Source organism: Cebus imitator, unplaced genomic scaffold (genome assembly GCF_001604975.1).
Source record: "Cebus imitator isolate Cc_AM_T3 unplaced genomic scaffold, Cebus_imitator-1.0 Scaffold188, whole genome shotgun sequence".
NCBI lineage: Eukaryota > Metazoa > Chordata > Mammalia > Primates > Cebidae > Cebus > Cebus imitator.
In genome coordinates, this window is record NW_016107503.1 from 5,397,287 (window position 1) to 5,409,973 (window position 12,687).

Genomic DNA, 12,687 nt, shown 5'->3' on the forward strand with positions numbered 1-12,687 from the left:
ACTGACATCATAGGTTAATTGTAGGATTGGACTTTAATGAAGGATTTATTGATTGTTCCACCTTCAGATGAATCTGTAGAGCTTTACATACAGAATCTTATTCTTCTCTTTCTCTCTGTCACCCCCTCCTCCACTTCCATCCCTTCTTTACTGTCTACTCTGTTTTCCTAGGAACTCTAGCCAAGAACCACGGCCTGCACTCTCCAACGCAATCCAGAGGCCACAGCTAGGTCCCACAGCTAATTTACCCCTGGAGATGGGCTCAGGGCAGCTGGCACCAAGGTAAGAAAGGGTGAAATAATCATTTGTTGAGCAGTCACCCAGGGGGTGGTCATTTGCAATCCCATATATTTTTTTGGTTGGTTGGTTGGTTAATTTTTTTTGTTTTTTGGTTTTTTTGAGATGGAGTTTTGCTCTCAGCACCCAGGCTGTAGTGCAATGGCGCAAACTAGGTTCACTGCAAGCTCTGCCTCCCGGGTTCAAGCGATTCTCCTGCCTCAGCTTCGAGAGTGACTGGGATTACAGGAGCCTGCCACCACCCCTGCCTAATTTTTTGTATTTTTAGTAGAGACGGGGTTTTGCCATATTGGCCAGGCTGGTCTTGAACACCTGACCTCAGGTGATCCACCCACCTCAGTCTCCCAAAGTGCTGAGATTACAGGGGTGAGCCACCACACCCAGCCTGTTTAATTTTTTTTTTTTAAGGTCCTTTTTCCAGATTCTTTAAAAATTTTTCTTTTTTTTCCTATTTCTCTTCTCCACTGTCCTTTGACATTTAGGCAGCAGCAACAGCAAACAGAATTGGACATGGTACCAGGAAGAGATGGACTGGCCAGCTACAATCATTCCCAGGTAAGTTGTGTCCTCTTTTTCTTGGAAGAGGATAGAGAGTATTTACTTAGGAAGTGTCCTCCAGTACTAGTTAGAATCTACATATGTATTATATGAATTTTAGGGTTATTAAATTGCCATGTTAAATCTTTAATGGTTATTTTTATTATTTTATTCCACAGGTTGTTCAGTCTGTGACAACCACAGGACCAGAACACAGCAAGCCCCTTGAGAAGTCAGATGGTTTATTTACCCAGGATAGAGATCCAAGATTTTCAGAAATCTATCACAACATCAATGCAGGTTTGTTTCTTTCTCACTATCCTTTTAAATTCTCATTTAGACCACTTACTGATGGGCATGCCACTGCCCAATCAGTAATCTTCCGATGTTTTTCCACTTAATCATAATACCACCTGAGTAAATAGGAACTTGCTGAACTAATATACTACAGCCCCTTGACTGGCCCTCCCCCAACTCCTTTTGGTCCACAGATCAGAGTAAAGGCATCTCCTCCAGCACTGTCCCTGCCACCCAACAGCTATTCTCCCAGGGCAACACATTCCCTCCTACCCCCCGGCCGGCAGAGAATTTCAGGTGAGCCCCATATATATGTGCTGCTTTACAGGGCCCTGAGGGATTCAGCTGATGAATCCAGATTTTATTCTTCCCTTGCTTTCTCTGGTTATTTCAGAAAAAGCAGTGAAGCTTGTAGGGCCTAGCGTGAGGCAAACAAGCTGCTTTTCTTCCTCCTATTTCTTTGCATTTTCCTATTGTCATGTACTAGGCTCCATTTCTGTGTGTCCTGGTCAGTGTGTGACTGTCGGTCTTTCTTGTCTTTTCCAAATTGTTATCAAATTTTCCTTAACCTACAGGAAGTCAAGGGGATCTAGGGATAGCACTAGATTGTCCTTTGATTCCTAGCTTCTGTAATAAATCTATCGTTTTAATCCTTTACCTCATTTGTTCACTCCTAGGAATAGTGGTTTAGCCCCTCCTGTAACCATTGTCCAGCCATCAGCTTCTGCAGGACAGATGTTGGCCCAGATTTCCCGCCACTCCAACCCTACCCAGGGAGCAGCCCCAACTTGGACCCCTACTACCCGCTCAGGCTTTTCTGCCCAGGTAAAACTTATCATCTGTTTGTTCCCTGTGTATTATTTTTTCTTTGGGCTTTTTTCCATATGTAGAATCAGTGTTTTCTATTTTAAATACCTTCTCCCCAACCCCTATCCTCCAGTTTCCAGTTTTCATCTTTGTTGAGAGGAGCTAATTAAAAATCACAGATAATAAAAAAATCTCAGTAGAGTCCGTGGTTTTCACATTTGTTTTGGAGTAAATTCTAAGATGTTTCCTCTTTGTTTAGGACTACATAATACAGGAACAAAGAAAATTAATGACTAACTTACAGTGATGTCTGTTTACAAAAGTTGAAAAATTCTTATATATATAATACAATGCACAATAAATATATTGTCTCAAGAAAGATTCTTTAATATTACTATATATTTATGTTATACAAGTAATCGTTTTAAAAAGTCAAAACCAAAAGCAGGCTCCAGATGTTATATGCAGTATGATCTCAATTATGTACAAAATGCATGAGAAAATAAAAACTGGAAGAAATTATCCAAACATGTTAACCAAGTATGAATGATTCTTTTCTTTTTATTTTCCTTCACTTTCCAAATATTCTACAATGCATATGTACAACTCTTGTGAGAAAATAGTTTTTATAAAAAATACACTGTTAGGAACAAATGAATGTAGAACAGACCGAATTATGGTGCAGAGTATTTTTTTTCTGCATATAATTTTTTTTTTTTTTTGAAACTGAGTCTCGTTCTATTGCCCAGGCTGGAATGCAGTGGTGTAATCTCAGCTCACTGCAACCTCCGCCTCCTGGGTTCCAGTGATTCTCCTGCCTCAGGCTCCTGGGTAACTGGGATTACAGGCATGCACCACCATGCCTGGCCAATTTTTGTATTTTTAGTAGAGAGGGGTTTCACCATGTTGGCCAGGCTGGTCTTGAACTCCTCACCTCAGGTGATCCACCTGGCTTGGCCACCCAAAGTACTAGGATTACAGGCATGAGCCACCCCGCCTGGCCTGCATATAATATACTTCACAGTTATGAATGCTTCTAGTTTTATATAACTTTACAGTTTATAAGATGCTTTCATTTAATTCTTACAACTTTTATTAATCCCATAGTTTGTTGCTTTTTGTACTTTTATCTCAGCTGCCTAAAAAATAGTGTCAAGAGAGATTGAGAGTAATTGGAAGAAACACAGTAGGAAATAAGTGATGAACTTGGTTCCGAAGGATGCAGGGATTGTCAGTGTTGACTCTCATAGGCATGGTATGTGCAATGATGTTAATTCTCTATTCGTTCTGTATCCCTTCTTCATCTCTCTTTAGCAGGTGGCTACCCAGGCTACCACTAAGACTCGTACTTCCCAATTTGGTGTGGGCAGTTTTCAGACTCCATCCTCCTTCAGCTCCATGTCCCTCTCTGGTGCTACCACTGCATCACCTGGTGCTGCTGCCTACCCTAGTCTCACCAATCGTGGATCCAACTTTGGTGAGTCCAGACCACAAGGAGAGTAACAGGAAAATCTCACCAGTAAAGAGAAAGGATTTGGTAGTTAAAGTTGTTTGCCTGTGTTCTGGGTGCACTGACCTAATTGTAGGGAAATGCAAGGTGACAATCCATTTCAAATTTAAAACCTACCCACATGAAAAATGATATTTTAGCATATATAACAAAGTCATGTAAATTTTTATACATTTTAATAGTATGCAGATTTAATCTAAATGAGCAAAGGACTCTTTGGAAAGGCTGCCTGGAGAAGAAAAATTAATTTAGGGCTAAGTTTTGACTTGTGGAATTAGTACACAGTGGAACTGTGTAAATTGGAGTTGTTTATTCTTCCTTGCTATATTTCTAGCTCCTGAGACTGGACAGACTGCAGGACAATTCCAGACACGGACAGCAGAGGGTGTGGGTGTCTGGCCACAGTGGCAGGGCCAGCAGCCTCATCATCGTTCAAGTTCTAGTGAGCAACATGTTCAGCAGTCATCAGCACAGCAACCTGGACAGCCTGAGGTCTTCCAGGTAAGAGGGCGAAAAGATTCTCAAAAACTAGAAGCTGGGAGAAAAAGAGTCAGGGAAGAGGAGAGACAGTGAGGGAAGGATGTCTGGATTGAGGTGTTTGGTGGGGGGTAAATGTGAGAAAACAGAGAGGGATAAATTTAGGTATCACTGTCAGTAATTGAAAGGATTGTGGAAGCTAGATGCAGTGGTGCTTGTGCCTATACTGTCAGCCGCTTAGAAGGCTGAAGCAGGGGATCACTTGAGCCCATGAGTTCAAAGCCAGGCTGAGCAACTAGCCTGATCTTGTCTCTGTCAAACAAACCAAAAAGGAGCATCAATTGAGTGTGATACATACCATTTAACCAGAACAGACAAATTTAGCAACATAGGAAGACGCCAAAGAAAGTTACTTTAGCTCATTCAAATAGTTCCACGTACCCAAGTCACAGTAGCTTTGGGTTTAAAAGAGACAGAATGATTAAAAATAAAAAGTAGTGCTCACTTCAGCAGCATTTATACTAAAATTGGAATGAATATAGAGAAGATTAGCATGGCCCCTGTGCAAGGGTGACACAAAAATTTATGAAGTGTTCCATTTAAAAAATTATAAAAATGAAAAGTAAATGAAATAGAACAACTGATTATAGCCATTATGGTCTATTTACACCAGTCCTGAGGGACTATAAGAGTGAATGGAGTAATCTTAGGCAGAACAAAGGAAGAGCTGATTTAAAGCAAAGACTGAAAGAAAGCAAAACAGGTCTTGGTGAAAAACAAATAGGACAAGAGACTCCATCTGTGTCCCCATAATTAGGGGGTTATATGAAATACAGCAAGCAGATTTTTCTCCCTTTGAAAATATTGAGGACTAGGAAAAAGGTGGAACTGTAGGAGGAAGACAGAAGGGATTAGGAAAAAAGGCTGCGACCTAAAGGAGTCAAATTTGCTGGAAGGAAGGCAGGCTAAGAGCTCAGCATAGCAAAGACTGGGGTTCAGGAATGATAATGGAGGGGAATGGTGGAATAAAACTTGATAAGTGTAAGAGATCAAGATGTGTAACCCAAACTTAATCTTTTTATTTTATCAGGAGATGCTGTCCATGCTGGGAGATCAGAGCAACAGCTACAACAATGAAGAATTCCCTGATCTAACTATGTTTCCTCCCTTTTCAGAATAGAACTATTGGGGTGAGGATAAGGGGTGGGGGAGAAAAATCACTGTTTGTTTTTAAAAAGCAAATATTTCTGTAAACAGAATAAAAGTTCCTCTCCCTTCCCTTCCCTCACCCCTGACGTGTACCCCCCTTCCCTTCTGGCTGTTCCCCTACTCTGTTGCCTCTCTGAGGTAACATTTATAGAAGAAATGGAATGAATCTCCAAGGCTTTTAGGACTCTGAAAATTTGAGGCTGGGTGAAGTTAAAACACCTTTTCCTATGTCTCCTGACTTGAAGTTGTGTAGTGATGATTTGTGCTAAGATTGAGAGGCAGGTTAGAAGAATCTGACATCCACTGTTTGCCTTGGATAGTATGACTTGTTTTTGAAAAGAAATTCTGAAGAGAGTGGAGGAGAGGAGAAATGTCCTCATATTTGAGGACCATGAAACATGGTAGGTATATATGGGGCTTTAGCAAGCGAGCATGTGAGCAACCCCTCTGGAAAGAAACGTAAGTGTGTGTGAGAGAGAGAGAGAGAGAGAGAGAGAGAGAGTGTGTGTGTGTGTGTGTGTGTGTGTGTGTGTGTGTGCGCTTCTGTATTTCACTCTCCCTATTAGGGAATTATGCAAAATTTGTCCCAGATTTTATCTTTGTCTTTCTGTGTACTTTTCAAAGAGTCCTAAGGAGTTAAATCTTCCAGGTATTTTTCACTTACTATTGCAGCCAAAGAATATTTAAATAAATGTCTTTGCTGCGCTTGCGTCCATGCCCAGCCAATATACAACTGTAAAGCAAATATAGAAAGTCGGCTGCTGATATGGTTGTCTCTCATCAAACACATTCAGTGATAAAGGTGGGTTACTCCTGCTTTTGGTGCTCTCGCCTTATCTGGAAGATCTGCAAACTTTACCAAAATAGGCTGGCAAGATAAACACTTTCTGAAACCCAAGACTTGGCCATAAAGATAATGCTGCATTTTTCTGTCAGAATCACATATGATGTGTGTTCTGTGGAGGATATTTCTGCATGGAAACTCAACTTCTTGGATTAGCCGTCCCAGTGAAAATCCTCACTGTTGGAGTATAAACCAAATACAAAGCCCTCTTGCAAAGTAGCCTCTTTTATCCCGTACTCAAAATACCCAGTTTAGCGAAAAACAGATTGAAGTCTCTGGCCCTAGAGGTTTTTCTCTTTGCTCCCTCCAATCGTGAGATTGGGTTTTGCTTTAGAGTGCAAGTATAATAATTTCGTGTGATAGATGGAGCCTGGACGCCTATCTCAACAGGGTCATTGGTAATTAACTATAGCCATATAAATGCAGATACAGGTTACTACCATCACCCTTTACCTTCCTCAGGTAACAGTCATAGATATCAACTTTTTTTGTTTTTTCTTTTTTTTTAATTGGCTTTGGCCAGTAGCTAAAGTGCAAGACTGAATTAATGAGATATTCATTAAATGTAGTCATAGGGGACTGAGGAGCAGAGATGGCCTTGGAGAGGCCAAAGGAATGTCCATTTGCTGGGTTTCTCTCCCTTTTGTCTCCAGTCTGGTGCCAGGTAGTGGAGTGAAAAAGGAGACAGTTTATTTTTTTATTCTATGTGCACACTTACAGTATACATATATATTTATATCACAATTTACGAAACCAAAAAGTTGAGTTTCCAGTGGAACCCTTGTTTTTAAATAATCGACTGTTTTTAAATGTGATCAGGACTATAATATTGTACAGTTATTATAGGGCTTTTGGGGAAGGGGAGGATAGGGAGAAGATGCTCTGGGGGTTTTGTTTTTGCTTTTCCTTCAGGGTTTTATTTTTGATTGTTTTGTTTTCTTGTTGGCCATTTCTGTATTGCTGGCATCTGTGCTAAGCCTTACAGTGGCAAAAATAATGACATGTAGCAAAGATTTTCAAACAAAATATTTTTTCCTTTTGTAAAATTTCTTGTGTTGTGTGATCTTAATTGCGGCTTTATCATTCCTTTCCAGTTCATAAACAACAAGCACCCACAACTAGAGGAATCTGTTGCTTAAGCTCCAGACATACAGACATAAGGCACACTGTGTCTTTAATTCCAGGAATCAGAAATCATAGGGTTCTGATCACACTGTACTTCTCCCCCTCATTTGTCCTCCTGATCCTGACACATTCTGAGTAACGTCAGCAGGGACGCTCTGACCATGAGGTGGGGGTTTTGGGGTGGGCGTTGCCCAGGTTCCTGGGAGAGAGGGGAAGAGTTGGAACTTGAAACCGCTAAGGCACATCTGGATGTCTTCCCCCAGTATGTCCTCTTCTGGATTAAAAGGAGTGAAATTTAAACTGTTCAAGTCTGGACCTGGTTTCCCTCTAGGAGACTTATGTTGGTTCATTAGCAACTTTTGTGTGTGTGTGTGTGTGTGTGTGTGAGAGAGACAGAGTCTCACTCTGTTGTCCAGGTTGGAGTGCAGTGCTGCAATCTTGGGTCACTGCAACGTATGCCCCCTGGGTTCAAGCAATTCTCCTGCCTTACCTTCCCAAGTAGCTGGGACTACAGGTGTGTGCCACCATGCCCAGCTAATTTTTGTATCTTTTTTAGTAGAGACAGGGTTTCACTATATGTGGGCCAGGCTGGTCTCGAACTCCTGACCTCAGGTGGCCCGCCTGCTTTGGCCTCCCAAAGTGCTGGGATTACAGGCATGAGCCACTGTGCCTAGCCCATTAGCAGCTCTTAAAATCCAGAGGCATATGCCTGTATTCTTGCGAGTTTATGCATGGAATCCAGCTGGAAACTGAGTCTATTACAGATCCCATTTATTATCCTTCCTATTCCAAGGAGCCTTTTTTCCTCCTTCCCCACATGTGTTTATGGAAGAAAATGAAGTTTGGGGTGTGGTTTGAGGACTGAGCTGGATTCTTGTGATCTGTCACATGCCTGGATGTGGAAAAGCATTTGGAGAAGCTCATGTGACTTGTCTTAGCTTGGGGATTTTAATAATTGAAACATGTTTATCGGGTGTCCCACCACCTGAGAGTTTTAGCAACAGAATCACATGTGAGTCCATCAGAACTTACGGCATTGATTCAAGTGCTGTCGTAAATATCCAGGACTGCTGTTTTGATTACCTTTAGAGACAATTTCATCTGGAATTTCTGGGCATATCTCCTTCAACAAAACCACATTAGGCCGGGAAAGCTACTCTGCCTGGAAGTAATAACAACTTTCAACCAACAAGCTTATATAAATACAAAGAATTCTGGAGCCTATGGCTTCCATTATTCTTTTCTAGCCTTTTGTTTTCATTATCTCATCCCAGAGGTGAGGGTCAGACACAAATTTGAAAATAAGTTTCAATGTTGGAGAGGTAAATCAATAGGAAAGGGGTAGGAAAAGTTGTAATCCCCCAATATTGTAATAAAGATGCTGAAGAAGGATGGGAGAGACGAGGGCTGTGTCCTTCCTTTTACTCACCAATAGAGAAAGAAGGTAAGCTCCTACTTGAGTCAGTAGATACTGAGGTCTTGTTATTTGCCACCAAAGACAGTCTTGTGAGACTTAATACCTAGCAACTCTATTCTGGCACATATGCTGCACAGACACAGAAACTATACATCCACTGCCTTTTTCCCTCCTCCTTACCCTCCCTTCTCTCAGCATTTCTATCCCTGCCTCTTCCTCTTACCCAAATTTTCCAGCCGACCACTGGAGCTGACTTCCGCAATCCTGATGGAATAAATCTAGCACTCCTAATCATCTGCCCACACTTTGCTGCCAAAACGAAGCCAGACAACAGATTTCCATCAGCAGGTAACATTTGCAACTTCTTAGATCTTTTAGCTTTTTATTCCTGTCAATTCTTTAAGAGCACTAGGGATATAATGACTTGAGGATCAAAATAAACTTTTAGCCTCTGCAGATGAAAACAGAGATGCCCTTCTTAGGTTATTTCCTGACTAAACAAAATCTGCCTTGAAATCTGTAGGATTCTTTGTATGATTTGTGTGTGTGTATATATATATATATATATATACACACACATACATGGTTGTTAGTGAAAGCAAAAGATATAGGGAATCATTTGCCCATCCTTCAAGAGTGGCCTTTCTGAAGCATTTTCGACTTTAGCCAACAAGGATCAAAAGGGTTAACTCAATTGTGAGGAGGAGGAGGGTGGTACAGGGAGGTGGTAGCTCAGTACTTCCTGTTCTCTGAGACATCTCAAAGACCTCAACACTCTAGCTATTAAATGTCCTACTGGACATTTCGGCAGTTTGCAAAAATTACACGTAGATGGACTATAAGCAATTGTGTAAGCCATATGACATGAGGCAGGCTGCAAATTGTTCTTAAAATGGAGGATTTGTAATTGAAGCCAACGCAAGAAATGAGGGAAGCTAGCTAAACTTATGAAAAGCTGTGAATTTAATCATCATAGAACATTGCTTTTCAGTCTGAAAATTATTCCAGCAAACTGGAGCTGAGGTTTCTTGTCCTGTGCGGCAGCCACAGTGGTTTTCTGTTGTTGGGGGAGGGGGAAACCTTGCCCACAGCATCTGGTTAAGATTAGGGCAATTTCCTGCCTAAGAAGGGAGGGGAGAGGGAAAGGAGGAAGAAATGCACAAGGAGAGTGAGGAGATAGAAAATTTCTCAGAAAACATTGTCATATTTTCCCTTTTGGCAAGATCTGGGAAAGTACTAGAATTTAGGCAAGAAAGAGAACAGTGCCTTGAAGAAATGGTCAGGAAGCAAAACTTAGTTGGAAATCTCTCCTTTGTGTATTCTGAACCCCAGTACCACTTTGCCCTTTGTCTCCAAGCCTGCTAGGGACTTTGGAGGAAACAGGCACTGAGCTCATTCTGATTTTCCAGTTTCCCATTTCTGGTTGTGTACGTGTGTGCGTGCGCATGCGTGTGTGTGTGAGGAAGAGAGGCAGAGTCAGAGAGTGTGTGTGTTGGCTAATCTCCCTAGAGAGAGAAAGACAGAGAGAGAGAGAGAGTGGGGGGGGGGGGAAATGGCCTAAATCTCCCTAGCTCAAAGTCCTTGGAACCAGATGTACCAGCACCCTATCTAAACACAGGCCCCTCCTAACTATCATTGTTTTATCATGTGAAAGTCACCCTCCATTCTTTGTCTACCTTCCTTTTCCTCATAAAGCCTAGTTTTCCTGTTTCCCTGCCAAATGGAAGAGTTTTCCCTAATTATACTCTTCCTCAGAATGTGGGGGCTCAAGGTTCTGCTGCTACCCATGGTGAGCTTTGCTCTGTATCCTGAGGAGATACTGGACACCCACTGGGAGCTATGGAAGAAGACCCACAGGAAGCAATATACCAGCAAGGTGCCTGGGGTCCTGGAGGGGGCATGGCAGGAGGGCTGAGACAAGAGCTCTCCCATCTTAGCTTCACTCCCTTCTCCAATCCAAGTATTTTATTCCAAGCTAATCGGTCCCTCTTCCCTAACTCATGTTAACATGAGGTATTCATTCCTATGCTTCAAATCATCCTTTGTCAAATTGTTTCCTTCCTTTGCTTTATAACTGCCTTACGTTTCTCTTGGGAAGACTTCTAAGATTAATCTATTCATCTATAGGCAATTTTTCTGTGAGTCTCTCTAGAGGTTTATGTTGTATTAATTTGACTTGTTTGCATATTCTCTCTTCTTGCAGGCTCTTAATAATTCCATGGTTAGTTTCCCAACTAAACTGTAAACTTTTTATGATTGAGTTTCCTTTATTCTCCTAAAAACCTTACAGTATTACATACGTAACTGTACAGACTCTATACAAGTACTGACTATGCTTTGTTTAGGTGGATGAAATCTCTCGGCGTTTAATTTGGGAAAAAAACCTGAAGTATATTTCCATCCATAACCTTGAGGCTTCTCTTGGTGTCCATACATATGAACTGGCTATGAACCACTTGGGGGACATGGTGAGTACAGCTTCAGCTCCTGTCTCCCCTACACCGTCTGCTTTACTTCCCTGCTGATGCCTGGCCTCTTTCTTCTTTGTCTCAGACCAGTGAAGAGGTGGTTCAGAAGATGACTGGACTCAAAGTACCCACCTCTTATTCCCGCAGTAATGACACCCTTTATATCCCAGACTGGGAAGGTAGAGCCCCAGACTCTGTTGACTATCGAAAGAAAGGATATGTTACTCCGGTCAAAAATCAGGTACACTCCTTTCTTCTGGGTGTACATATGTAATCTGGCATGAACTTTTCCTTTTTCTGCTGCTTTGTTCTTGAGGTGAAAGGGCACCAGGAAGAGAGGGCAAGGAATTAAGGTACATCTCCCCATGCTTAGAGAATACAGCTTGTTCTGTTATTTAACCTCATTTGTTTTTGCACATTTGGGTTGTTTCTGGGTTTTCTTTTTACTTTGAGACAGAGTCTCACTCTGTCATCCAGGGTGGTGTGCAGTGGCGCAACCTTGGCTCACTGTAACCTTCACCTCCCGGGTTCAAGCAATTCTCCTGCCTCAGCCTCCCGAGTAGCTGAGAATTACAGGCACGTACCACTACACCTGGCTAATTTTTCTATTTTTATAGAGTTGGGGTTTCACCATGTTGGCCAGGCTGCTCTTGAACTCCTGACCTCACGTGATCCACCTACCTCGGTCTCCCAAAGTGCTGGAATTACAGGTGTGAGCCACTGAGGTCTGGTTTTTATTACAGACAGTTTTGCAGTAAGCGCCTTTGTGCATACATTGTTGTGCACATGTACAAATATTTTTGCAAAATAAGTCCTAAAATCAGAATTGCTAGGCCACAAGGAATCCTTTCTAAAAACAAAAGAAAACAAAACTTTTTTTCTTTTTTTTTTTTTTTAAGACAGAATCTCTCTCTGTCACCCAGGCTGGAGTCCAGTGGTGTGATCATGACTCACTGCAGCCTCAACCTCTCAGGCTCAAATGATTTTCCCACCTCAGCCTTTCTAGTAGCTGGGACTACAGGCACATGCTACCACACCTCGTTAATTTTTTAAATAGTTTTTTTTGTAGAGACAGGGTTTTGCCATGCTGCCCAGGCTGGTCTCAAACTCCTGGGCTCAAGCAATCTGCCCACCTCGGCTTCCCAAAGTGCTAGGATTATAGACGTGAGCCACCATGCCTGGCCCAAAAAAGTTTTTACAATCTTACATTCTTATTAGCATGAGAATGTCAGTTTTTTCACAACCTTAACAACACAGGATTGTATCAGCAAGATAAACAATTGATTTAACGTTAATTTAACAAACACTTTTTGACCCCCAGAACCTACCAGCTGCAATGTTAGGCAGCAGAGATTCAAGATGACTAATACACAATCTATGTCCTTAGGAAATCCTCAATCTTAAAAAATAGAACAGGAGCCGGGCGCGGTGGCTCAAGCCTGTAATCCCAGCACTTTGGGAGGCCGAGGCGGGTGGATCACAAGGTCAAGAGATCGAGACCATCCTGGTCAACATGGTGAAACCCCGTCTTTACTAAAAAAATACAAAAAATTAGCTGGGCGTGGTGGCACATGCCTGTAATCCCAGCTACTAAGGAGGCTGAGGCAAGAGAATTGCCTGAACCCAGGAGGCGGAGGTTGCGGTGAGCCAAGATCGTGCCATTGCACTCCAGCCTGGGTAACAAGAGCGAAACTCCGTC

At 42.1% G+C, this 12,687-nt stretch overlaps 2 protein-coding genes and 1 non-coding gene across 12 annotated transcripts in view; all 3 read left to right on the plus strand.

Annotated features, from left to right (window-relative positions):
• Positions 1–7,403, plus strand: part of ARNT (aryl hydrocarbon receptor nuclear translocator) — a 72,779-nt gene extending 65,376 nt beyond the window's left edge. For 7 of the 10 annotated variants that reach the window (XM_017546341.2, XM_017546348.2, XM_017546344.2 and 4 more), the window contains 8 exons: positions 172–282; positions 780–852; positions 1,014–1,134; positions 1,326–1,428; positions 1,809–1,956; positions 3,253–3,415; positions 3,783–3,949; positions 5,016–5,372. In XM_017546341.2, coding sequence (XP_017401830.1) covers positions 172–282; positions 780–852; positions 1,014–1,134; positions 1,326–1,428; positions 1,809–1,956; positions 3,253–3,415; positions 3,783–3,949; positions 5,016–5,105 — 976 coding nt within the window. In that variant the 3' untranslated portion in view covers positions 5,106–5,372. Of the gene's footprint in view, positions 1–171; positions 283–779; positions 853–1,013; positions 1,135–1,325; positions 1,429–1,808; positions 1,957–3,252; positions 3,416–3,782; positions 3,950–5,015 lie in introns of all 10 variants that reach the window. The other 3 variants (XM_017546342.2, XM_017546347.2, XM_017546343.1) reach the window with 2 other exon arrangements.
• On the plus strand, positions 4,423–4,530 carry LOC119473843. Its single transcript, XR_005203084.1, has one exon. It is a non-coding gene; the product is annotated as a U6 spliceosomal RNA (small nuclear RNA).
• A 525-nt stretch (positions 7,404–7,928) lies between the features above and the next one.
• Positions 7,929–12,687, plus strand: part of CTSK (cathepsin K) — a 13,570-nt gene continuing 8,811 nt past the window's right edge. Inside the window, exons 1-4 of the mRNA XM_017546349.2 lie at positions 7,929–8,868; positions 10,276–10,396; positions 10,866–10,988; positions 11,074–11,229. Coding sequence (XP_017401838.1) covers positions 10,277–10,396; positions 10,866–10,988; positions 11,074–11,229 — 399 coding nt within the window. The 5' untranslated portion in view covers positions 7,929–8,868; position 10,276. The remainder of the gene's footprint in view (positions 8,869–10,275; positions 10,397–10,865; positions 10,989–11,073; positions 11,230–12,687) is intronic.